Source organism: Mobula birostris, chromosome 3 (assembly GCF_030028105.1).
Source record: "Mobula birostris isolate sMobBir1 chromosome 3, sMobBir1.hap1, whole genome shotgun sequence".
Lineage (NCBI taxonomy): Eukaryota > Metazoa > Chordata > Chondrichthyes > Myliobatiformes > Myliobatidae > Mobula > Mobula birostris.
This window is the reverse complement of record NC_092372.1, coordinates 206233767-206261350: the sequence shown is the minus strand read 5'-3', so window position 1 is coordinate 206261350 and position 27584 is coordinate 206233767. Positions and strand designations below refer to the sequence as shown.

Sequence of the window (27584 nt, the reverse complement as noted above, 5' to 3'; positions counted from 1 at the left end):
TCCATTATCTGTCTAAATCAATCCAAGTGCTGAATACTCTGGAAAGACTATCTTCCCAACATTAGCTTGAAATTTTACTGATGTTAATTTAAATCACTGAACAATTTTCCTGTTGCAAGTGCCGGCTTGCTGTAATTTCTCTCATAGTATTTGCATTCTGCGTAACGATTTTCCAGGAACATCATTCCAAGGATGAATAGGTGTAAGTTGAACTATTTGCAAAATGAATGTTGTATGTTCATCTTACAAATGTGTACTTCTTTTTGCTTGCCTTTACAAAACAAAAAATGCTGGATTCTTTTAAATTACAGTAAGTTGCTAGTTTATGTTATGATTCTGAGCTGCCCACTCCAAATTCATTGTCTGTTCAAATATGAAGTCATTTGTAAATTTTGGCCATTTAACTGAATTTCTTAACCAAATCACTGATGTAAATTTGAATTGAATGCACTGACCCTGAAGAATGGCATTAATTAGCTTCCTAAGACCAATTACTCTCTTTTTGCAAACTTTCAATTAACTTTTTACTCATTTGCACTGAATAATCACAGCTCTGTATTCAATGAACAACTTTCCCAAATGCCTTCTGGTGTCCTAAGTGAGAAGAATTCTACAGATGATCTCTTTGACATGGTGTTCCTTCAAAGACACCAAGAGAGTTGGTCACACTGTAAAGAATGGAGCATAAAATCCATTTATTATTTGTATCTGTAACCTTTTTGTTCATGTGGTAAAGTAAAGCTCTGTTTGACTCCTGAGATAGATGTGAGAGATTCCACAACACTCTTCTGGTGGCGGACTAACATTTATTACAAAGAGGCTTTCATTTTATTTTGCTACTTTGATTTACATGGATTGAAGAAAAATAATCTGACATTCATGATGAAAATATGGACCTGTTTCCTCAATACCAAGACTGCATCATATCAAATGCTCCAACAGCCATCAGAATGAAATTGCTTTAAACTTGATTCATATGGTACTTAATAACTATCCATTCTTCTCTTACCCTTTCTTGGTCCCCAAAGATCAAATCTTTTAAAACAATACTGTGTTGCATGAATTAAGTTATCTTGGTCCTCCATTTGCTTGAAAATAATTGAGCAAGGCTGATAAATGTGGTGATGTAAGACTCATTTGTGTTGGTCCTTTGTTTTAAAACTGGTTGCATCTTTTATGATTTTAAGTTCTTTGCCCTTTTCCTTTTAAGACAATTTCTTACCATTATGGCTTAAAAGTTCAGCTTTTGTTCTTATGGCTCTATTTTCTTGACTGCAGTCACAGCTAAGTTTCTTAATGCCAATTTAAGCTAATCCCATTTGTCTGCACATAGTCTATACCTCTCTATTCCCTGCCTATTCATGTGCCTGTCTGTATGCTTTTTAACTATTACGACTGTATCTGCTCCCACAACTTTCCCTGCCAGTGCGGTCCAGGTACCTATCCCTCTTTGATAAAGAGGATGCAGTAGATGACGTATATTTGGACTTTCAGAAGGCCTTTGACAAGGTGCCACACATGAGGCTGCTTACCAAGTTAAAAGCCCATGGTATTACAGGAAAGTTACTAACGTGGTTAGAGCATTGGCTGATTGGAAGGAGGCAGCAAGTGGGAATGAAAGGATTCTTTTCTGGTTGGCTGCCAGTGACTAGTCGTGTTTTGCAGGGATCAGTGTTGGGACCACTTCTTTTTGTGCTGTATATCAATGATTTAGATGATGGAATGGATGGCTTTTTTGCCAATTTTGCAGATGACACTAAGATTGGTGGAAGAGCAGGTAGTGTTGAGGAAACAGATACAATGCAGAAGGACTTAGACAGATTAGGAAAATGGGCAAGAAAATGGCAAATGTAATACAGTGTTGGAAAATGAATGGTCCTGCACTTTGGTAGCAGAAATAAATGTGCGGACTATTTTCTAAATGGGAAGAAAATCCAGGAACCTGAGATGCAGAGTGCCTTGGGAGTCCTTGTGCAGAACGCCCTGAAGGTTAACTTGCTGGTTGAGTTGGTGGTGAGGAAGGCAAATGCCATGTTAGCATTCATTTCAAGAAGTCTAGAATACAAGAGCAAAGATGTAATGCTGAGGCTTTATAAGGCACTAGTGAGGCCTTACTTTGAGTATTGTGAACAGTTTTGGGCTCCTCATCTTAGAAAAGAGATGCTGGCATTGGAGGGGGTCAAGAGGAGGTTCACAAAGATGAATCCAGGAATGAAAGGGTTATATGAGGAACATTTGATGGCTCTGGGTCTGTACTCACTGGAATTCAGAAGGATGAGGGGGGATCTCGTTGAAACCTTTTGAATGTTGAAAGGCCTAGACAGAATAGATGTGGAAAGGATGTTTCCCATGGTGGGAGAGTCTAGGACAAGAGGGCACAGCCTCAGGATAGAGAGGTGTCCTTTCAAAACAGAGAAGCGGAGAAATTTCTTTAACCAGAGGGCGGTGAATTTGTGGAATTTGTTGCCACATGCAGCAGTGGAGGCCAGGTCCTTGGCTGTAGTTAAGGCAGAGATTGACAGATTCTTGATTGGACATGGCATCAAAGGCTACAGGGAGAAGGCCAAGAATCGAGGTTGAGTAGGAGATTTAAAATAAAGGATCAGCCATGGTTGAATGGCGGAGCAGACCCAATGGGCCAGATGGCCTAATTCTGCTCCTATGTCTTATGGTCTTATGGTCTTTGTGTAAAAAAAATATCTTGCCTGCAAATCATCTTTCATCTTAAAACTACGCCCTCTAGTATGACATTTGCATCCTGGGAAAAAGACTTTGATTATCTCCCCTATTTATGCCTCATATGAGTTTATATACATATCATGACTTCTGTCAGATTCCAGATCTCCAGAGAAAACAATTCAAGTTTGTCCAGCTTCATAGCTAATACTTTTTAATCAAGGCAACATTCTCGTGAACGTCTTCTGCGCCCTCTCCAAAGGGTCTCCCATAATGTGCCAACTACAGTTGCAGACTATACTCCAAACATGGTCTAACCAAAGTTTTATACAACTGTGACATGACTTGACAACTTTATACTTTGCTTTGACTGATGAAGAGCAATGTCATATCCCTCCTTCATCGACGACTGCATTGGTGCTGCTTCTTGCACCCATGCGGAGCTTGTTGACTTCATCAACTTTGCCTCCAACTTCCAACCTGCCCTCAGGTTTACCTGGTCTTTTTCTGACACCTCCCTCCCCTTTCTCGATCTCTCTGTCACTATCTCTGGAAACAGCTTATCTACTGATTTTTTTTTAAACCCACTGACTCTCACAGCTACCTGGACTATACCTCTTCCCAACCTGTTACTTGTAAAAATGCCATCCCTTTCTCTCAATTCCTCCGTCTCTGCTGCATCTGCTTTAAGGATAAGGCTTTTCAATCCAGAGCTAATGAGTTGTCCTCCTTTCTAAAAGAAAGGGGCTTCCCTTCCTCCACCATCAATGGTGCCCTCAACCACCTCTTCCATTTTGTGCATGTCTACCCTTACCCTATCCTCCCACCACCCCACCAGGGATAGGGTTCCTCTTGTTCTCACCTACCACCCCACCAGCTTCCACGTGCAGCATATAATTCTCTGTAATTTCTGCCATCTCCAACGGGATCTCACCACCAAGCACATCTCCCCCCAACCCCCCCCCGCGCCCCCCGATCTCCCTCCTGGCACTTATCCTTGTAAGCAGAACAAGTGCTACACCTGCCCCTACAGCTCCTACCTCACTACCATCCAGGGCCCCAAACGGTCCTTCCAGGTGAGGTAACACTTCACCTGTGAGTCTGTCAGGTTCAGCTACTGTATCTGGTGCTCCCAGTGTCCCAGTGTGACCTCCTGTATATCAGTGAGACACGACGTAGATTTGCCAAGCACCTACACTCTGTCTGCTAGAAAAAGCAGGATCTCCCAGTGGCCTCTCATTTTAATTCTACTTCCCATTCCCATTCAGACATGTCTTTCCCTGATGAGGCCACACCCATGTTAGAGGAGAAACACCTTATATTCCATCTGGGTAGCCTCCAAACTGATGGCATGGACATCAAGCTTCAGGTAATGCCCCCCTCCCTTCACCATTCCCTATTCCCATTTCCTTCTCTCGCCTTATCTGCCCATCACCTCCCTCTGGTGCTCCTCCCCCTTCCCTTTCTTCCATGGCTGTCTGTCCTGTGCTAGCAGATTCCCCCTTCTCCAACCCTTTATCTCTCTCACCTATTGACTTCCCAGCTCTTTACTTCACCCCCCCCCCCACCCCCGGTTCACCTATCACCTCCCAGCTTGTATTTTCTCCTCCCCTCCACCCCCCCCCCCACCACCATCTTACTCTGAGTTCTCATCATTTTTTCTCCAGTCCTGATGAAGGGTCTCGGCTCAAAATATTGACTGTTTACTCTTTTCCATAGATGCTGCCTGGTGTGCCGAGTTTCTCCAGCATTTTGTGTGTGTGTTACCTTCCTACCTATTGTGTTGCTACTTTTAAGAAGCTATGGACATCCTCTTAAGGTCCTTCAGTACACAAGTGCTTCTAAGGTTCCTGCCATTTACTGTGCTTTTAACTACTAAAAATGCAGCAATAGCACTGGCAAGACATGACAACAGTTTACAGGCAGCAAGCAAAACTACCAACTCTTCTGTTAATTACAATTTTCTGGACTACGATCCCTGCCATTCACAATCTGTAATTTCCCTTTGGGTGTTGTGCTTTTGAACCATCTGTACGACCTGGTATTTTGCAGTATCCTGAAGGATTTGGTGAACTGGACTCTCGAGAATGCAGGTACGGCCATGGTGGCCATTGCTGGAGTGGACTCAGCTGGATCGAAACGGCCGGACTCAAGAGCAAGTAATGAACTGATGTTTGGCCATTGCTGGAGTGAACTTGGTGTCAGATTGAAGTGGCTGGCTTGAGCACGAAAAACAAACTGACGTTTGGCCAAGTTAAAAGCTGAGGCAAACTAAAACGGTCAAGGTGTCAGGGCTGAGGGTGAAGGATGAACCGGTGTTCAGCCCACTACTCTGCGAGGTTTATTCACTTCAGCGCTGAACTGGCTCTTCGGCTATGGACTCACTTTCAGGGGCTCTGTGATTCATGTTATTTTTTATTTATTGATACTTATTTATTGTACTTTTTTATTGATTGCATGATTGTTCTTTTCACGAATTGGGTATTTGATGGTCTCTGTTCTGTGTGTTTTTTTAATGGGTTCTCGTGTGTTTTGTGGATGCTGCAAGAAGACAAATCTCAAGGTTGTGTATAGAAAACATACTTTGATACTAAATGTACTTTGAACATCTCACACTCTTGTAAGATTAATCTCCACCTGCAGCTTCTCTGCCCCTATTTCCAACTGATTGAAATATTGCTATATCCTTTGATAACCTTCCTCACTATCCACAACTCTTACCATTTTTGTGTCATTGGTAAATCTGAATTAGTCAAAAATGAGCAAAAAAATAAACTGCTGGAGGTAGTTGGTGTGTCAAGCAGTCAAAGAGGGCAGCAAGAAATTTTGGCAATTTCTTCCCCACTGCCTCACCATAGATGCTGCTTGATCAGCTGTGCTTGCCTAGCAGTTTGCCTTTCATTCTAGATTCCATGATCTGTCCTGCACAAAGCCATGCTGGCTATCCCTAGTAAGACATAAACGCAAAGTGTCCTGATGAAGGGTCTTGGCCTGAAATGTCAACCGCTTATTCCCCTTCGTAGGTCAAGCCTGAGTTCCTGCAGCATTTTGTGCGTGTTGATCACTAATATATCCATGGTTTTCCAGTTGTGAGTAAATCCTATGGATCTACACCAATAATTTTCTTAATACTGATGTAAGATTCACTGGTCTACACTGTCATGGATTGTTCATTTTGCCCTTCTTAAACAAGGGAAACAACATTGACTATTCTCCAGTCCTCTGGAACCTTGCATGTGGTTAAAGAGCATACAAATCTCTGTCAAGGCCCCAGCAATCTTGCCTCTTTCAATAACCTGGGATAGATGTCATCTGGCCCTGGGGACATCAACCTTAATATTCTTCAGGAGACCAAACACTTCCTCCTTGATATCAACATGTCTTAGAATTTAATCTCACTATCTTCAATGCATATTGTGCTTTTTAAGGTAAAATTGGCCATATCATCTGATCAAATTAAAATGTTGTGCTTATTTTTACAATGATAAATTCTTTCTGATATATGCCACATGAATTTAGTCGGCACTGGCTTACTCTAAAGATTGTTGGAATGGTTTGAATTTGTGGCTGTTATTATATCAGTATAGAGTTACCTTTATCCCTTAAAGTCTTAAATAAAATGCTGATCAGTTGTTGAAACCTGTGCAACTATGTCCATCTGTGTTTCAGGGAATTTGGAATTGTCAAAACATGACAGATATGAAGAAAGTGAGAGAAGACACAGGGAGCGAAAAGAAAAGGAAGGGAGAACAACTGATGTGAGCTCTTTTCTTTTTACATATTTATAATTTATTTCTTAGCTCTATTAGATCTGCTATTCTGCCTTTACAGTGTATCAGACATTCCTTGATTATCAGAGTATTTTCACCCTTGGCTAAAGTTATCATCACATAAGAGAAAACATTAAAATACCACTTTTACTATTTCCTAGTTACATTTGGTAAGTGCCCTGGTGGTGGAGGTAAGATTGGGAACGTATACTGGGTCAGCCTGTCCTCAATTTATACCCGCGCTGTTTACTTATCTTCCCACAGGTTCACTGCAGTTGTTCTCTTTGTAATACATTTAAGGGATGTGGGCTTCATAGTCTGAGCAAGCATTTAATGGCCTGTTCCTTGCTGGCCTTGAGAAGATGGGCGAGCTGATTTCTTGAACCATTGCAATGCTCGAGATGTGGGTGTACCCACAATGCTGTCAGGAAGGGAGTTCCAGGATTTTGATTAAGTGACAGTGAAGGAGTGGCAGAATATTTTAAAGTCAAGATTGTCTGTGGTATGGATGGCAACTTCCAGATGGTAGTGCAGTACAGGTTGATCTTCACTAACCCGGCACCATTGGGACCTGAGGAGTGCCGGATTAGTGAAAATGCCAAATTACAGAAGGATAACATTAAGCAATCGTTAACCTTCACTAATCCGGCACCATTGGGACCTGAGGAGTGCCGGATTAGTGAAAATGCCAAATTACAGAAAGATAACATTAAGCATAATCAGTGTCAGATTATCGAAGGAACCAGGTTATAGGTAGTTGGATTAGTGAAGGTTGACCTGTACTTCCATAATTTGCTGCTTTACCTTTTACTTGGTAGAGGTCATGGGCTTGGAAGGCATATTGGTGAGTATTGGTGAGTTGCAGCAGTCAATCCCATGGGTGATACAGACTGCTGCTGCTCTGCTTTGGTGTTGTGGTGAGTGAATGGTCGTGGATGGAGTGCTTATGAATTGGGCTGCTGTGTGCTGCATGATGTTTAAGTTCTAGGGTGCTGATGAAGCTGCACTGTTTCTAAGCAGGTGAAGAATATTTTGCCATACTCTTGGGTTTAGACTATAGATGGCGAACAGGCTTTAAGGAGTTAGAAGGTGCTTATTGTATTTATTTATATGCTGCATCAGATCTGGAGTAACAATGATTTGTTACTCCAGATCTGATGCAGCACTTGTGTACTGATGAATGACAGTTTGTCTAGTAAGTTTGTCAAACAGGACCTGTCTTTGCCTGATGGATCCATTTCTTTCCAGGTGTTTCGCTATTTCTTCTTTAATGATAGCTTCAAGCATTTTCCCAACGACAGATGTTAAGTAACTAAAAGTAACTAGAGGCCTGTAGTTATCTGCCTTTTACCGACATCCTTTTTTGAATAGTAGCGTGACTTTTGCCTTCTTCCAATCCACCATGACCTGGCTAGAGTCCAGAGAATTTTAGTAAGTTTTCACTAAAGCCTCAACTATAACCTCCGCCATTTCTATCAGTACCCTGGGATGCATTCCATCAGGACCAGGGGACTTGTCTATCTTTTGGCCCATAAGTTTGCACAACACTACCTCTTTAGTGATAGCTATTGTTTCAATGTCCTCATCTCCCATCGCATCCACATTATCTCTCTTCAGCATGTTAGATGTGTCCTCCACCATGAAAACCAACACAAAATAGTCATTCAAAACCTCAGTCATTTCCTCATTACCCAATATTAATTCCCCCTTTTCGTCCTTCAAGGGGCCTACATTCACTTTGGCCACCTTTTCCACTTTATATAATTATAAAAACTTTCACTATCTGTTTTTCTATTTTGTGCTAATTTATTTTCATAATCTATCTTCCCGTTCTTTATTATTTGCTTAGTGGTTCTTTGTTGCTTTTTAAAGTTTTTCCAATCTTCCAGTTTCTTCCAGTTTCTCGGCGGCTTTGTACGTATGAGCTTTTCATTTGATGCCTTCTTAAATTTCCTTAGTTATCCAAGGCTGGCTCTCCCCATTCTTACTGTTCTTGCTTTTAGCTGGAATGTAGTTTTGTGAGCACCGTGAAAAACCCTTTTGAAAGTCTTCCTTGTTCCTCAACTGTCCCACCATATAGCCTGTGTTCCCAGTCTATAATAGCGAAGTCCTCCCTCATTCCATTGTAGTCTCCATTGTTTAGGCATAATAGACTGGTTTTAGATCAAACTATTGCATCCTCCATTTGTATAAGAAACTCATTCATACTGTGATCACTCCTTCCAAGAGAATCCATAATGACAAGATCACTAATTTTACCTGTCTCATTGCACAGGACCAGATCTGAGATAACACGTTCCCTTGTACGTTCAGTAACATGTTGTTCAAGAAAGCTATCACGTATGCATTCTATGAAGTCCTCAAGACTGCCTCGACCAATCTATGTGAAAGTTAAAGTCCTCCACAATAACTGCTGTTCCATTCTTTCATGCCTCAGATATTTCTCTGTTCATTGCCTGTGCCACTGTAATGTTATTATTCGGTGGCCGATAGACAACTCACAACAGTGATTTTATTTGCTCCTCTACTATTCCTAATCTCTACCCAGATGGATTCAGCATTCTGCTCCTTAGATCTTATATCATCTCTCACTATCGCCCTGATCTCATCTTTAATTAAGAGCACTATCCCACCTCCCTTACCTTCCTGCCTATCCTTCCGTATTACTTGATATCTTTGGATATTTAATTTCCAGTCCTTTCCACCCTGCAACCATGTTTCTGTGGGCACTAAATCATACCCCTTTGTACTGCTTTGTGCCATAAGTTCACTGACCTTGTTTCGAATACTATGGGCATTTAGATAAAGTGTCCTTACAGACATTGTGCTTTTGAAATCTTATAATCTTTTTCTCTTTTGCACTTGACTTTTCACTACACTCTTACTTTTCTCTTTTTTATCTTTTGCTTTTACTTTATCTTTTTCCACGCTTTTCTCTTTTACTTTATCCATACTTTTCCAATCTTCTGAACCCAACCCCCTACTATTCCTGGTTATTAGTGCTTCCATTCCAGGCCATGATACAACCAGTTAGGATGCCTTCCACTGTTTATCTGTAGAAGTTTGTCAAAGTTTAAAATGACATGTTGAATCTTTGCAAACATCTAGGAAAGTTAAGGCACCGCCTTACCTTCTTTGTGATGACACTTATGTGCTGGTCCCAGGACAGGACTTCTGATATGTTAAGACCATAAGGTGTAGGAGTAGAATTAGGCCATTTGGTCCATCGAGTTTGCTCCACCATGGCTGATCCTTCTTCTCCCTCCTCAGCCCCATTTCCTGGCCTTCTCCCCGTAACCTTTGATGCTGTATCCAGTCAAGAACCTATTAATCTCTGCTGTAAATACACCCAACGACCTGGCCTCCATAGCTGCCTGTGGTAATAAATTCCACAAAGTCACCATCCTCTGGCTAAAGGCATTTCTCCTCATCTCTGTTTTAAATGGACTCCCCTCTATCCTGAGGCTGTGCCTTCTTGTCCTAGACTCCCCCACCACGGGAAGCATCTTTTCAACATTCGAAAGGTTTCAATGAGATCCCCCCTCATCCTTCTAAATTCCAGCAAGTACAGACCCAGAAGTTACCAAATGTTCCTCGTATGATAACCCTTTCGTTCCTAGAGTCATTCTTGTGAACCTCCTCTGAACCCTCTCTAATGATAGCACATCTTTTCTAAGATGAGGAGCCCAAAGCTGTTCACAGTACTCAAGGTGAGGCCTCACCAGTGCATTATAAAGCCTCAGCATCACATCCCTGCTCTTGAATTCTATACCTCTTGAAATGGATGCTAACATTGTATTTGTTTTCCTCACCACCGACACAACATGCAAGTTAACCTTTGGGAGTTCTGCACAAGGACTTCCAAGTCCCCTTGCATCTCAGATTTTTTCTTATTTCTTATACTCCATGCAATGAGATACAACACTTTGAGGTCTATATTTACGACCTTTTTTGGTTCTGCATCCCTAATGCACTGATGCTCACCCCACTGGCTGCAGTTTTGTCCTATCATCTGCCTGCCCTTCCTGACAGTCTGACTGCACTATCTTTGCTTTTTACCAGGAGTCCTATCCTGAATCCCTTCACTCCGGTTCCCACCCCCCGCCAAGATAGTTTAAACCCTCCCGTACAGCTCTAACAAACCTGTCCACGAGAATATTGGTCTCCCTCAGGTTCAGGTGCAACCCGTCACTTTTGTACAGGTCATACCTCGCCCAGAAGAGATCCCAATGATCCCCAAAGAACCCAAAGCCCTGCCCTCTGCACTGGCTTCTCAGCCACACACTTATCTGCCAAATAATCCTGTTTCTACACTCACTAGCATGTTAATGCCAAGATATTTGAAGTTACTGACCCTCCCTCCTCCATACCCTCAATGATGAACCTCCGGCTTCTTCCTCCTGTAGCCAATAACAGCTCTTCGGTTTTGCTGACACCGAGTGAGAAGTTGTTGTTATGGTAGCACTCAACCGAATTTTCAGTCTTCCTCCCATACCACCACCCCAACATACTCATCACCTAGCATCACTTTATGTAGATACAATCAGTCTATATGTATGACAGTTGCTTGTATATTGTGCTTTATAGGATTGCTTTCATATTTATATATATTTTTTATTGTGTTCTATATGCTTATTGTTATTTTTTTAATGCTGCATCGGATCCAGCATAACAATTATATCATTCTCCTGTACTGAAGAATGACAGTAAACAATCTTGATCTTGAATATGTCAATTTGTCATCAAATTTAATTTGGCCAATAACAGTAGTGTCATCAGCAAACTTCAATATAGCATTGCAGCTGTACTTAGCCACACAATGATGGGTGTAAAGTGAGTAAAGAGGGGAATTGAGAACACTGCCCTGTGATGCACCTGTGCTGAAGATGAGTGTGGCAAAGATGTTGCCAGTGAGGAAATTGAGGATCTAGTTGTACAGGGCGGATTCGAGCCCCAGATCCTGGAGACTAGTGATGAGTTTTGAGGGGATAATGTTGAATACCTAGCTGTAGCCAATGAAGAGCACCCTGATGTAAACATCTTTATTATCCAGGTGTTGATGCTGTATTCCTATTTTCAAGATTCTATGCACTTGTACTCCTGGTTCCCTGTGTTCCTCAATACTTCCTAATAGCCTACCACAACAGGTGTATTCCTGCCTCATTAGTACTCTTAAATTCATCAGCTTACATTAGGCTGGATCAGGCTACATCTGCCATCTTTCAGGCATCGTGGTGTAGTGGTTAACACAATGCTTTACAACACTAGTGACCCAGGTTCATTAACCAACATTGCCTGCAAAGAGTTTGTACATTCTCCCTGTGAACATGTGGGTTTCCTCCGGGTTCTCCAGTTTCTACTGACATTCCAAATACGTACTAGTTGCTAAGTTAATTAGTCATTGTAATTTGTCCTGTGACTAGGCTAGGGTTAAGTCGTGGGATTGTTAAGTGGTGTGGCTCAAAGAGCTGGAATGCCTATTCCGCGCTGTATCTCAATAAAGAAATTAATTGATTGATTCGTTGATTGATACATTGCTGAACCTGTCTACCTTCCATACTACACTCAGACCTTGCATAACGCTACCGCACATAGCGCTGATTCATTACAGTTCAGTTATTCAATTTTTTATTGAAATTAAAAAAAAATCATTCTAAACAACACTTAAAACTTCTTGAATGGCCGCCGTTACAGTAAGCATTCAATCAGCCAGTGAGGGCGCTTTACATGCACTCTGAGCCACCCACAGCCAATCACGTATTAGTTAACGGCTCTGCGTCCCCGTGTGTAAATCTTTTTGCTCCCTTGCCAATTTATTCGATTGTTTTCACCCATAATGTCTGGAAAATGGCCTGCAACTTCAAACTGCATGAACAGAGTGTGGAAGAAGCTATGGCCAGAAGCATGCAACGACATCCTAGGTTTTCAGGCAGAATTAGTCATTGAAAACATCGCTGAACTGGCCAATGAAGCAGTATTAGAGGATGTTTCTCTTGGCGATGTTGAAAAGTTACTACATTCTCGTTGTGGGAGCCTTAATAATGAAGAGCTTCGAGAGTTGGCAGAGCAACGCATTCTGGGTGAATCTGAGGACATGCATTGAGAAGAGGAGATGCCAGCAAGAAACTTCACTACAAAAATTCAGCACTAGCTTCACCACGATCACACATATCATGGACCAGTTCATCGATAATGACCAACTGGGAGCGAAGCAATAAGGCAAAAAGAGATGTTCTCGACATGATTTCCTGCTACTGAGAACTCCTTCATGAGAGGAAACTTAAGAAAAGGCAGTCAAATCTTGATGCCTACTTGAAGAAGTGGCCAAAATTAGAGGAGAACCCACAGCCCAGTCCCTCCTCTAAGATGTAACCACCACCCACTTCCCTCCCCTGCTGCTGCAATGTGTTGCTGCTCCACGGATGTACAGGTTAGGCCTATATATGTGGCTGTTATTCCACAGGTTACTGTGTATGCATAAAATAATATATTTATTGAGTTTGATTTCTTTATCAGGCGCACATGTCCGAGGAACTCATCCTCAGTATTAAGCAGCGTCTGAGTGCATGAGCAAATTTGTTGGTATTTGTGGCATCTAATCATGCCTCCCACATCCACATACAAGTCATTCATATATGTTACTAATGGCCAAGTCATTTGTATATGTGACAAAGGAATCTTTATGTATTATAGATTGATCTTTATTCCGACAGCGCATACTTGTTCTGCAATTTTCTTTGTCTCTGATTTTGCTTAATTCTGTAATTAATTTTTTGAGATCATATAATGATTGGGGTTTATTGTAAATAGCATTTTACTCCAATCCATTGCAATATATCAAATGTCTTCTAGGATAATAGTGTTAGAATTAGAATTTATTTAAATCTTACATCCACCCACACCATGAGGGAGTAAAAATCTTTGCGTTATGACTCCGTCACAATGTACAGACATGTGAATTTAAAAGTCTAATGGCTCATAGAAAGGAGCTGTCCCGTAGCCTGTTGGTCTTGGTTTTAATGCTTTAATGCCAGAGGGAAGTAGCTGAAACAGTTTATGGTTGTGGTGATTGGTGTCCCCAACAATCTTCCAGGCCTTCTTTCTGCACCTGCTGCTATAAATGTCCTCAGTGAAGGAAAGTTCACATCCACAGATGCGCTGGGCTGTCCGTACCACTCTCTGCAGTGCCCAGTGATCAAGGTTGGTGCTGTTCTCGTACCAGGCGGTTGCTCTCAATGGTGCCTCTGTAGAAGGTCTTGAGGATTTGGGAGCCCATGCTGAACTTCTTCAGTTGCCTGAGATGGAAGAGAACTGTTGTGCTTTTTTTTTAAACCAGAAAGCTGGTGTGTATAGTCCAGGTGAGATCATTGGTGATGTATATACTGCGGAACTTGAAACTAAACTGCAGACCCAATGATGTTGATTGGGCTGAGCCTGTCTCTGTTCCTCCCGTAATCCACAATCAGCTCTTTTGTTTTTTGGACATTGAGGGAGAAGTTGTTACCCTGGCACCACTGTAGGCTGTCTTGTCACCGTTAGAAAGAAGGTGGATCAAAGTCAAGTCATCTGCGAATTTGATCAGCAGATTGGAGCTGTGTGTGGCAGTACAGTTGTGAGTGTAAAGGGAGTAGAGAGGGGATTCGGAAAACAACTGGGGGGTGCCTGTGTTGAGGGACAGAGGTGAGGGAGCCCATCCTTACCACCTGTCGACAATCTGATAGGAAGTATAGGATCCAGCTGCACATAGTGGGGTGCAGACCGAGGTCTCTGAGCTTCTTGTCAAGTCTGGAGGGAATTACAGTGTTGAATGCTGAACTGTAGTCCAGGAGCAGCATTCTAACATATGTATCCCTCTTCTCCAGGTGAGTGAGGACGGTGTGTAGTGCTGTGGCTATGGCATCATTGGTAGACCTATTCCGTTGGTAGGCGAATTGTAGGGGGTCCAGTGTGGGTGGTAGCATGCTGCAGATGTAGTCTTTAATCAGCCTCTCAAAGCATTTGCTTATAATTAAGATGAGTGTGACAGGATGCCAATCGTTCAGGTATGCTACCTTGGTTTTCTTAAGTACAGGGACAATGATGGATGATTTGAAACAGGAGGGCACTACACACTTGGAGAGGGAGAGATTAAAAACGTCCATAACTACACCAGCCAGCTGTTCAGAACACACTTCAAGGACGCACCCTGGGATGCCGTCCAGCCCTGCTGCCTTGTGGCTGTTGACGCGTTGGAATGTTCTACGTATCTCAGCCTCGGAGACGACCAAGGTACAGGTTTTGGCGGCAGCTCTCCTCGGGGGTTCAGTCCTATCAACCTCAAATTGGGTGTAAAATATACTTCGCTCGTCCAGGAATGAGGCGGCAATGTTGGCTGCACTGCTGTGTTTCCTCTTGAAGTCCACAATGGTCTGCAGTCCTTGCCATACACTGTGTGTGTCATTGTCGCAGAGTTGTGACTGGATTTTGTTCCTGTGTTGCTGTTTTGCCACCTGGATGACTCTACGTAAATCATAGTGGCATCTCTTGAGCTCTTGTTAGTTTCCAGAGGTGAAGGCATTATCCCTTGCACTGAGAGCAACACGCACTGAACTATTTTCCAAGGCTTCTGGTTTGGGTAGACCCGGACTGATTTTGGGGAACATTGTCTTCAATACACTTCCATTTGAAGCTTGTGACCACCTCTGTGTATTCGGAGATGTCCTCAGCTCGAAATACCTTCCAGGTGATTCTATCAAAACAGTCTTGTAACATTAGATCTGACTGGTTGGACCAGCAGTGAATAGTTTTCACTATGGCTGCATCCTGCTTCAATTTGTGCCTATAGGCAGGTAGGAGCAAGATAGAGGAATGGTCATACTTTCCAAATAGAGGGCAGAGAAGTGCTTTGTAGGCATTGCGGAAAGGAGAGTAAAAGTGGTCAAGTATGCTTTCTTCCTTGTGCTCACCTCAATGTGTCACCAGAACTTCAGGTAACCTCTGGTCAGCAACGCTTGGTTAAAGTCTCCAGCGAAGATGAAAGCAGCTTCTGGGTGTGTGGTTTCATGGATATTGATGGTTTCACAAAGCTCATAGAGAGTCAGGTTGATATCAGCCTGTGGTGGGATGTACACAGCTGTAATAATAACAGATGTGAATTCTCGAGGCCGCCAGAAAAGTTGATGCGGCAGCATAAGGTACTCCAGATCCAGGAAGCAAAAGGATTTGAGGATGTGCACGCTACCTGGGTCGCACCAAGCATTGTTCACCATGAAACCTACTCCCCCACCCTTACTTTTCCCAGAGGGGTCTTTAGAGCTGTCCACTCAGATTACAGAGAACCCAATGGGTTCGATGGTTTGGTCTGGTATTTCCTCCGACAACCAGGTTTCAGTAAGGTATAAGATGTTACAGTGCTTTGTTTCCCGTTGGTAGGATATTCTGGCTCTCAGCTCACACAACTTGTTGTCTAGGGACTGTACGTTGGCCAGGAGTATGCTAGGGAGCGGCGGCCGACTTGCGGACCATCTTAACCTAAATAAGACGCCAGATCTTCTTCCTTACCCCGGGCAATGCTTCCTCGGTAATACCGAGGTGGTGAATGAACCTCCCATGGTTCGTGTGAGCAGGGGGTCCCAGTGGTATAAGGGCAGCATGTTATGATCGAATGCCTTCTTTCCGATGTTCAAAATAGTCAATCATACCTGATGTGATTTGCAGCTTCTTGTAAGAAAAGTGCAGAAAGAAGTAGAGAAATAAGCAGTAAACTACAATGCCAGCACAGTACACAACACAGCTGCCGTACACGGTGCCATCTAAAAGGAGTAAACTATCATGGCATCAAAACATGAAAATGCAGTGCTGTATATAAACCAAAGCACTGTGTATAAACTAAATATTTTGTCACAGTTTAAATAGTAGCTTAGATTTGCAAAAGTGATACTTTTGGATTAAATTCTCAGGTTTTCTAGCGAATAAAATGCATCATGCTTATATTGACAGGGTAACGAAGATGGCAAAGAGAAGAAAAGAAGATCTTCTGATTTTAAAGACGATGATTATGAATGGCGACACACGGAGCGCAAAGAGCATGGTCTTCATGACAGACATCGAGGAAAGAGACACAAGGATAAACAAGAGCCCAGTTCAGAAGCCAAGGTTGAAGAAATGGAAAGGAAACACAGAGAGAGAAAAGTCAAGGAAACCAAAGACGATAAGAGAAAGCATCATTATAAAGATATTAAGGATCTTGATAGGGAGCACAAGGAGGAGAGAAATTTGGAAAGAAGGGAAGATCGAGAGCGAAAACATAGATTAAAGAAAGGAAAGGACGAACAAGAAAGTCATGGAGAATTTAATAAGGTTAGTCATTGATATTGTTTACTAAAAATTGTTATTTGAAATATAAAACAAGACTTGGCAGAATTTGTGTGTTTTATATAGAATTAGCAAATACATCAAATAAATATTCTGTGGGAGGCAATGATTAGAAATGACCTACGCCTTATTTTGATAGAAACTAAGCCTATTTGTTTCAATATACCATTTCATTTAGCATTCTATCTGTTGTGAGTGTTTTCCAAATTTTAAAGTGATAAATTTAGGGTCAACTCCAGAAGTCGCCCAAAAACAAACCTTCATGAAGATCTGCTGGTTAAACTACGCGACCTTGGCTTGCTGAGGGGATTGGGCCTACAGTCCTCAGAGTCGCCTGATGCCGGTGGCCGAAGGTGGGGACATTGTAAGTGGTGTGTGAGGAAGTGGAAGTGAGACAAGCGGGCAGGAGTCCAGGCCAGGCAAAAAGCAAACCCTAGCCCTCCGGCTCTCTGGTCCATTCTGCTCTCCAATGTCTGCTCCTTGGACAATAAATTGGACTACATCTGACTCCAGTGAAATACTCAGCGGGAGCACAGAGTCTGCTGTGCGTATGAAACGTGGCTCACCGATGGAATCCCGAACGCCACCATTCAGCTGGACGGGCTCGTCTTGTTTCGAACAAGGATGCAGCTCCTTCTGGTAAGACTCGCAGTGGTGGCTTGTGTGCTTACATCCAATACAGAATGGTGCAAGAACTCTGTGCTGGTTTCCAGATACTGCTCATCGCTGGTGGAGTTTGTGACTGTTAAATGCAGACCATTTTATTTACCACGGAAATTCACCACTGTCCTTATAGTCGGTGCCTACATTCCCCTCAGCACTAATGCTAAGGAGGCGCTCTGTGAACTGTATGGGGCTATTAGTGAACTGCAGAACGCACACCCTGATGGACTGTTTATTGTCACCGGAGATTTTAACCACGCGAACCTTAAGTCGGTGCTCCCCAAATTCCATCAGTATGTGGACTTTGCAATGAGAGGGGAGAACACATTGGACCTTGCTTACACAAACATTCCCGACGCATATCGGGCGGAGCCCCGCCCCCACCTGGGTTACTCAGACCACATCTCTGTTATGCTAATCCCAGCATACAGACCGCTTGTCAGGCACTCCAGACAGGTTCAGAAGCAGGTGAAAACCTGGCCAGCAGGAGCCATCTCTGTTCCTCAAGACTGCTTTGAGCACACTGACTGGCACATGTTCAGGGAGGCTGCAACCGATGGCGACTCTACCAACTTGGAGCAGTACTCGGCATCAGTGACGAGCTACATCAGCAAGTGCATCAATGACGTCACTGTGGCCAAGACCATCACTACACGCGCTAACCAGAAGCCATGGATGACCGCGGAGGTGCGTGCGCTGCTGAGGACCTGTGATTCCGTCTTCAGAGCAGGCGACAAGGCAGCCCTAACAACAGCAAGGGCCAAACTGTCCCAGGCCATCAGAGAGGCAAAGTGTGCACACACCCAGTGAATCTACAGCCACTTCCAGGACAGTGGCGACACGCGGCGTATGTGGAAGGGCGTTCAGGACATCACCAACTACAAGACAACATCGCCTGCCTGTGCTGGTGATGCCTCCCTCCCAGATGCGTTGAACAACTTCTACGCTCGTTTTGAGGCGGAAAATGACGAGGCGGCGAGGAAGACCACCAAATGACCAGGTGCTGTGTCTTATCATGGCCGATGTGAGGAGAACCCTGTGCTGGGTCAACCCACAGAAGGCTTCTGGACCAGACAATATTCCTGGCAGAGTAGTTAGAGGATCTGCAGACCAGCTAGCAGAGATTCTCACTGACATCTTCAACATCTCCCTGAGCAGCGCCATTGCTCCTACGTGCTTCAAGGCCACCACCATCGTCCCCGTGCCAAAGAAGTCTTGTGTCCTGCCTCAACGACTCCCATCCCGTTGCACGCACATCCATCATCATGAAGTGTTCCAAGAGGCTCGTCATGAGGCACATTAAGACCCTGCTGCTCCCCTCACTGGACCTCCTGCAGTTCGCGTACTGTCCCAACCACTCAACAGACGATGCCACTGCCATCACCCTCCACCTGGACAAAAAAGACATGTACATTCGAATGCTGTTCATAGACTTCAGATCAGCATTCAACACAATCATTCCTCAGAAACTGATTGGAAAGCTGAGCCTACTGGGCCTGAACACCTCCCTCTGCAACTGGATCTTAAACTTCTTGACTGGGAGACCTCAGTCAGTCCGGATCGGGAGCAGCATCTCCAACACCATCACACTGAGCACGGGGGCCCCCCAGGGCTGTGTGCTCAGTCCACTGCTGTTCACCCTGCTGACCCATGACTGTGCTGCAACACACAGCTCGAACCACATCATCAAATTGCCGATGACACGACCATGGTGGGTCTCATCAGCAAGTACGATGAGTCAGCATACAGAGAGGAGATATGCTCTCTCTGTATGTGAATAAAACAAAAGAGATGGTTGTTGACTTCAGGAGGACACGGAGCAACCACTCTCCACTGGACATCGACGACTCCTCCGTAGAGATCGTTAAGAGCACCAAATTTCTTGGTGTTCACCTGGTGGAGAATCTCACCTGGTCCCTCAACACCAGCTCCATAGCAAAGAAAGCCCAGCTGCGTGTCTACTTTCTGCGAAGGCTTAGAAAAATCCATCTCCCACCACCCATCCTCACCACATTCTATAGAGGTTGTATTGAGAGCATCCTGAACTGCTGCATCACTGCCTAGTTTGGAAATTGCACCATCTCGAATCGCAAGACCCTGTAGTGGATAGTGAGGTCAGCTGAGAAGATCATCGGGGTCTCTCTTCTCGCCGTTACAGACATTTACACCACACTCTGCATCCGCAAAGCCAACAACATTATGAAGGACCCCACGCACCCCTCATACAAACTCTTCTCCCTCCTGCCATCTGGAAAAAGGCACCAAAGCATTCGGGCTCTCACGACCAGACTATGTAACAGTTTCTTCCCCCAAGCCATCAGAATCCTCAATACCCAGAGCCTGGACTGACACCAGCCTACTACCCTCTACTGTGCCTATTGTCTTGTTTATTATTTATGGTAATGCCTGCACTGTTTTGTGTACTTTATGCAGTCCTGGATAGGTCTGGAGTCTAGTGTAGTTTTTGTGTTGTTTTACGTAGTTCAGTGTAGTTTTTGTATTGTCTCATGTAGCACATAGTTCTGAAAAATGTTGTCTCGTTTTTACTGTGTACTGTACTGGCAGTTATGGTAGAAATGATAATAAAAAGTGACTTGACTTGACTTGAGAAGTTATGAGAGAAAATTTACAAGGATGTTGCCAGGATTGCAGGACCTGTGTTATAAGGAAAGACTGAATAAGTTAGGACTTTATTCCTGACAGGTAGATAGAATCCGAAGGAAAGTTGGCTGGTGAGCCTTTGGCCTTCAGAAATTTAAGTATTGAATACAGGAGATGGGATATTATGTTAAAGTTGTATAAGACATTGGTGAGGCCCAATTTGGAGTATTGTGTGCAGTTTTGACCACCTTCCTATGGGAAAGGTGTAAGTAAGGCTGAAAGAGTACAGAGAAAATTTGCAAGGATATTGTTGGGACTAGAGGACCTGACTTAGAAGGAAAGATTGAATAGGTTAGAACTTTATTCCCTGGAACATAGAAGACTGAAGGGAGAATTGACAGAGGCATACAAAATTACAAGGAGTATAGATAGGGTAAATGCAAGAAGGTTTTCCACTGAGGTTGAATGGGACTGCAACTAGAGGTCATGGGTTAAGGGTGAAAGTTTAAATGTTTAAGGGGAGCATGAGGAGAAACTTCTTCACTCAGAACATTGTGAGTGTGGAGTAAGTTGCCAGCGCAAGTGGTGCGTGTGAGATTGATTTCAGCGTGGAAGAGAAGTTTGGATATAGTTTGGATTGGAGGGATATAGAGGGCTATGGACTGGGTGCAGGTTGATGAAACTCGGCACTTTAAATGACTCAGCATAGAGTAGATGGGCCGAAGGGCCTGTTTCCATGCTGTACTTTTCTAAGACTCCATGAAAGATTGAGCCCTTGAAACAAGTATCAAAAAATGTGAGTGTATATTTATAAGCACAGAACTTATCTGACTAATTGAGTTGAATTTTTAGAGTCCTTTGGATGAATGGTAGCTAGGGATGTAATCAGAATGTATTCATTCATTCGTGAGGGATCTTTTGCATGAAATTGAATGGCCTTTAATTTGAAAGTAATTTTTTGACATGGATATAATTCAGTGGGAGGTGAAAAAAGCAGTTTCTTTGTAATCTCAGGTAACGTTTCCTAGAAATCTGAACAACGTGTAGCCCTTATCAAATATATTAATGAATTGGATGAAGGTTTAGAGAATTGTGTATGTATTTCTAGATGATATTGTCAGACAGAACATTAAGTTATGTTGGTGGAAGCAGCGAGTTATAGAAAGTTTGGTAGACAAGTTATAGTGGACATGAAAAGGATGTTCCCTATAGTGGGGGAGTTTAAGACCAGAGGGCACAGTTTCAGAATAGAAGGACGTCCGTTTGGAACAGTTATGAGAAGGAATTTATTTTGCCAGAGGGTGGTGAATCTGTGGAACTCATTGGCACAAATGGCTATAGAGGCCAAGTCATTATATATATTTAAAGTGTCAGTTGATAAGGCACTTGATTAGTAAAGTTGTCAAAGGCTATGAGAAGAAGGCAGGAAAATACAGTGAGAAGGATCATTAATGAGCCGTGATCTTATGGCAGAGTAGACTCGGTGTGATGAATGGCCCAATTCTTCTCCTATGTGTTATGGTCTTAGGTCTTATTTGAAAATTATGGTGTAAATTATGGCATAAAAGTCATGACCAACAGACTCCGGGACAGCTTCTTCCACCAGGCCATCAAATTGATGAACTCACGCTGATATGAGTGTACTCTATATTTGATTGACTGTTCTGTTTATTATAAATTACTGTGATTGCACATTTAGATAGAGATGTAACATAAAGATTTTTACTCCTTATGTATGTGAAGGATGTAAGAAATAAAGTCAATTCAATTCAATTCATTGTGGAGAATTGCAACTGAGAAAATAAACACAACGTAATTTTCCTTTGGGTGACAGCATAAGCTTCTGGAGGATGGAAAGGATTTTGGTGCCCTTGTTAACAATTACCCTCTGTATTTCGGTACTGAATCTTGAGACAAATAAAAATACAGAAAGTACTCAATACAGTGGAGAAACAGAGCAGATGCTTATGGGTCAAACAACAGCTGAATAAAAGTGTTTAGCATCAGTATATCCCAATCATGGTGAAAAGCAAAGATGGCAAGATTAGCAAGCCTTTGATGACAAGGGGTATCGAAAAGGAAAAGTATGACAGATGTAAGCAACTGGAAGCAGGATAGTCTCTTTGAGAATATTGTGTGCAGAAGAGAACTGAATAAAGAAATTGGCAAGGCCACAACATATAATATCTCAGGGATCAAGTTTCCTTTTAACCAGCAACAATTAGATGAGATAGTGAAGAAGCTATGCTTGCTTTCATTGGTTAGGTGATGGAATATAAAAATCGGTATGTTATGAAAGAAATTTGTTGCAAAGGATGTCTCTTCTTCGCTAACAATCAACACCTGCACACCTGTGGGGTGTGTGCTTAGCAAGCTGCTCTGTTCTTTCTACACCCATGACTGCGTGGCGAGACACAGCTCAAATGCTTTCTTTAAATTTGCTGATGACAGAATCTCAGGTGGTGATGAGGAGGCATATAGGAGTTATGGTTGAATAGTGTCGTAGCAACAACCTTGCACTCAATGTCAGTAAGACTAAGGACTTGATTCAGGAAGGGGAAGTTGAGGGAACATACACCAATTCTCATTGGGGGATCAGTGGTGGAAAGAGTGGGCAGTTTCAAGTTTCTGGGTGTCAAAATCTCTGAAGATCTATTCTGGGCCCAGCTGGTTTCCTTGGCTGCATGAGTCTAGGGAAGACAGCCTCCGCCCTGCCAAACTCATGAGATTGAGTCACACTCGATCCCAACCCAAACCCAGGTTTGTGTGGATGCTGTGTCATTTGTTATCCTGTTACAAATTAATGCCACAAAATAACAGACAGTGCACTGCACACATTTAAGAAATAATATTTATTTAGTAAAAAAATAACAAAAAGGAAAGAACCCATTCTAATTAAACAGTCAAATGCACACAAGTTGGAGCTCATCTTGTACTTCCCTGTCACTCATGCGCTGGGCCCTTGGTCAACGTGAAAGCAAACAGCACCTCCTGAACGTCGCTCGCAATCTTACTCGAACAAACTGGTCTCCCACCGGATCGTATGCTATGACTGGTCTCTGTCTTCATCTCCTCTCAAACAAAAGCCCCAAGCCCAACCTTAGTGGCCCTCACCAGAGAAACCTCCCCTTAATCTGACCATCCTAATTGGATGGCATACATCTCTCCTCTCTCTTTTCTTCAACAGTAACTCAAACAAGCATGAAAACAGAACAGACTGCTCATACAGAACTGCCAAAATGAAATACATACAGCATAACAGTAAAAATATGAACCAAGGCATTATACTCTTCCCCCCCACCACCAAAATAGTCATGTTCTCATGACTTTTGAAATAATTTGTCATCCTATCATTAATAACACTGTTTTCAAAGGAACTTCGTGATGTCAGAACCTCCAATCCATTTGTAAATGGTAGTGACATATCTCACTAGGGGGATAGTAGCAACCCTCTGTTCCCCCGGTGCTACATAGGCCAGTCTATCTGGGGTTTCCTGACTCTTTGATACCTTGTATCCCATCATCTACGTCTTTGGTTTCAAACATTCCTTGGGATACCTCTGGTCTACATGTTGAGGCCTCCCTCTGTCTATTACTCGTGTCTTCTGGCACCTCAGGTCCCTCTGACACTTGGCTGAGCTCAGCTTCATTCCCAGTTACTTTAGAGCCCAGCCCCCCTTCGTGGTCCAGCTGCAAATCTGTCCATAGATAGTACCCCCGAGTTCACCTGCCTCAGCGTGAGAAAGGTTGGGAATCTCTTCCTCAATTAGTAGGAAGTTAGCAAAAGGCAGCATATACCACATCCCCATTTCCTCATCCTTCCAATCCGTATCCCATTCAGGGATGAGGGCCGGTCTGATCTTTCCTTCAGTCTCTCCACATTGCTGCAGAGTCCTCTTACTGGGTGTAGGGTCCAGTTCAGGCTCTGGGTCAACATGCACCTCTTGTCCAAGAGGTGGAAGGTGGTACCGATGGAGAATCTTGACAGGCCCATTCTCATCCTCTGGTTTCACCCGGAAAACTGGTACATTTGGCATCTGACTCCCCACCACATAGGGCGTAGCTGCCCAGCAGTCAGCCAACTTATGCTTCCCAGGTGGCCCCAAATTCTTTATGAGGACTCAGTCTCCAGGCATCAGTTAGGAGAACCTAACTTTTTGATCATACCTCCTCTTATTTCTTTGATTCTGCTTGGCAGCTGAGACCTCAGCTAATTCATAAGCCTTTTTCAGTTCCCTTCTCACATCAGACACATACTTCAGGTAAGTCTCTTTATTAGCCTCACTCATGGGTATCTGATAATACCCACTCCTCAAGTCTGGCACACTGAACCACATCGCACCATTCAGACAGACCAGCGCGACCTCGATTCTCGGGACTGTATACTGGTCGGGAGCTGTACACCTGTTCAGAGTCCGATAGTCGACACACATCTGTACCTTCCCTTTCTTCTTCCTGGCCACTAATAGTGGAGACGCGTAAGGGTTTCTGGACTCAGTGATAGTCCCAACTTCCTTCAGCTTCTGCAGATGCTGCCGAATGTCCTTTACCTCTGCAGGTGCCAGTCGCCGTGACCTTTCTCTGTCACCTGGATGGTGTGACAAGTGCTCTTGGAACAACCCACATCAAACTTGTCAGTAGAAAAGACATCTTCCAGCTTCAACATTTTCTCTATCAACCTCTTTTACCAACCTCCAGGTACCGGGGAGTCCCCAAATTTGAATAACTCGGCAGTCATCTTTCCTCTTTTCGGAGAGAGTTTCTCCCTGGCTTGTCTAGTATCTCCCCAGGATACTAGATATTACCGTCACCGGGAAGAGGTGCGCCATTGGCATCCCCCGCCTGAGGGTGACCTCTTGCTCCAAAATGTTCCAGACACTCACTGTCATCTTGTTCACCTGTACAACTGAGGACTTCTGCAGTTCAGGCCTCACCAGTACCCCAGAAGGTAAGCCTGACTCCTCTTCGTGGTCTTCCAGAGTATCCACCAAGAGGGCATTGGCCTCAGGCATTCCTGGAAATTTGGGGTTTCCCATCGCTACTTCCCTAGGCCATAACATGTCTGGTTTAGACTGGGTGAACCACACAGTCCCTTGTTTATGCTCATCATCCAGCCCAGTGCAGCCATGCACTTCCTTAAAAGCAGCTCGGAACACAAGGAGAATGGACGATGTTTTCAGAAAGTTTTCTTCTTGCAGGCTCCCACTAGCCTCCTCACAATAGGAGTATTCGTCCCCATGAGAACTGAAGCTTCGTCCCTCTTGACTGGGTCTGGACAAACCAGCACTAATGTATCAAGGGCCTCAGCTACTCCCACATCTGCCTCCGAAAACTCGAGCTTCAATGACAAGTAACCATTGTACGGATAGTCATCCATACTAAGACCTCAGATCTCTAGCGCACTGAGTGGCGTCAATGGTAAATGCATCAAATACCGGTTGTAAAATGAACGATACATCAGAGTAACCTGATGGCTGGTGTCAAGTATGTCACAGCATAAATACCCTCAATCCATAGCGATACACTGGAGCTTGGCCCTACTAAGCCTTCAGGAATAGGGTTTTTTGCTTTAGGGTGTTCCTTGATATATTGCTGGGAACGTGTTCCCCCTGAGATACCAGGCCGTTCCCTCACTGGGTCTCCCCACTTAGGTACCTGGGGGCTCACTCTCCGAGGGGTTTCCCATCATTCGCACTCCCGCCTAAAGTATCCCTCTTCACCACGGTTATAGCAGGCAATACTGGAGGCTCCCCTTCTCGCGGACCCTGGCCACTAGCAATCCTCTGCGTAGTTCGTCCCCTTAGGGGTCCGCCTCCCTATCAGCTCTATTGTACGGGAGGGGGGTGGGGGGGGGGCAACCGGGACATCTTTGTCCTAAACCGGGACATTTTAGTCCTAAACTCTGCTATGAGCTCCTTCACCACTCCCCAGGGTGGGCTATCAGTAGTCACCTCAGCCAAGGGGACCACTACCGAGGACTGTACCCTGCCGACGGAAGCCTCCCATGCCTCCGTCACAGTCTCCTCCTCTCTTCCTTCTCTGATCAGCCCGACAAATGAGGGAGCGGGTGTGTCTTACGAGACATTCAGAAACCCCAAGCGATCAGATCTGGCAAATGGGCGCTTTTTGCCATTTGGTCCATTCTTAACTGATTTACATCAGCCATTTGAATGGCCATCTACACCGCAATTTAGCTCCCTCTCTAGCTGAAAAATATAGGCAGAAAGCTTCTCCCCCTTCTCCTGAAACATGTTCTGAAACCCCGTCATAAGCACCAATGGGCTTCCTTTTGCACCAAACGCCTTTTCTAGCGCTTGCATGTAGGCCGCAGAGGAAGCAAAGGGGTTCTGTGTCTTTACAGATCTCACTACGTGAACAGCCAGCCCCTCAAACTTTCAACCAATTGCTGTCTTTTTTCATCTTCAGAGCACTGCCTCTCATCCAGCAACAGAGAGGTCTGCTCTACCCAAGTCTCATACTCCTCTTCCCTTTAGGAGTGGGCTTTGTTTCTGAGAGCAAGCTGAGCCTACGATAGCTGGGACTTTGAACCTGGGCATTTTGCTGTTTATTCGCCAGGGAGGTAAGGGCCACTACCTACTCAGAATGCTCAGCCCCTGCTGAAGGACTCATTAGACCTTCTGCATCAGACCACTCCTTCTGCTCGCTCCGCAGAAACGAGAGCAATTTGTCTTTAAAGTCTCAGCCTCCAGCCACGGGAAACTCGGCTTCTGATTCAGCACACTAACCTTCACTCCCCTCCTCCAGGAAAGTATGGACAGCCCTTAACCCCCACTCTCCCAGGGCCATAATAGTACCAGGCAGTTCTACTGCCGTTATGTCAGTGCTGGTCTAAACTAGAACAAAGTCTTTGCTCGTCGTTTTATCAAACCTCCGCGGCACCCCTGCAGCATCCATAACCAGGTATTGTAAACACTTTAACGAACAATAGTTTAACAACAGACTTAAACACACAATGCTCAGGGCAATCACGCAGCATCCAACGAAATTGATCCTGGACGAGCCCCCACATTGAAACACCCTGGTTTCCTTGGCTGCGTAAGTCTAGGGAAGACAACCCCTGGCCCCGCCAAGCTCGTAAGATTGAGGTGTGCTCGATCCCACCCCAAACCCCAGCTTGTGTGGATGCTGTGTCATTTGCTACCCTGTTACAAATTAATGCCACAAAATAACAGACAGCACACTGCATAAGATTAAAGAAATTATATTTATGAATCTTAACTGAAGGGTTAGTAAAGAAGAAGAAAAAGAAAAGGCTCCTTTCCAGTTAAACAGTCAAATGTGCACAAGTTGGAGCTCATCTTGAACTTCCGTCATTCTCGTGCTGGGCCCTCGGTCAACGTGAAAGCACGCACCACCTTCCGAATGTCACTCGCAACCCATCTCAAACAAATGGGTCTCCACCAGATCGTATGCTACAACCAGTTCTCCCCAGCATCTTCTCCCTTCATTTCCTTTCAAATGAAAGTCCCAAACCCTAAGTGTCCTCACCAGAGAAACCTC

General features: G+C 44.0%; 1 protein-coding gene across 4 annotated transcripts in view; it reads left to right on the top strand.

Annotated features, from left to right (window-relative positions):
• Nucleotides 1–27584, top strand: part of dync2i1 (dynein 2 intermediate chain 1) — a 109474-nt gene that overhangs the window by 7267 nt on the left and 74623 nt on the right. For all 4 annotated transcript variants that reach the window (XM_072254024.1, XM_072254025.1, XM_072254023.1 and 1 more), the window contains exons 4-5: nt 6346–6434; nt 16425–16784. In XM_072254024.1, the coding sequence (XP_072110125.1) occupies nt 6346–6434; nt 16425–16784 (449 nt within the window). The remainder of the gene's footprint in view (nt 1–6345; nt 6435–16424; nt 16785–27584) is intronic.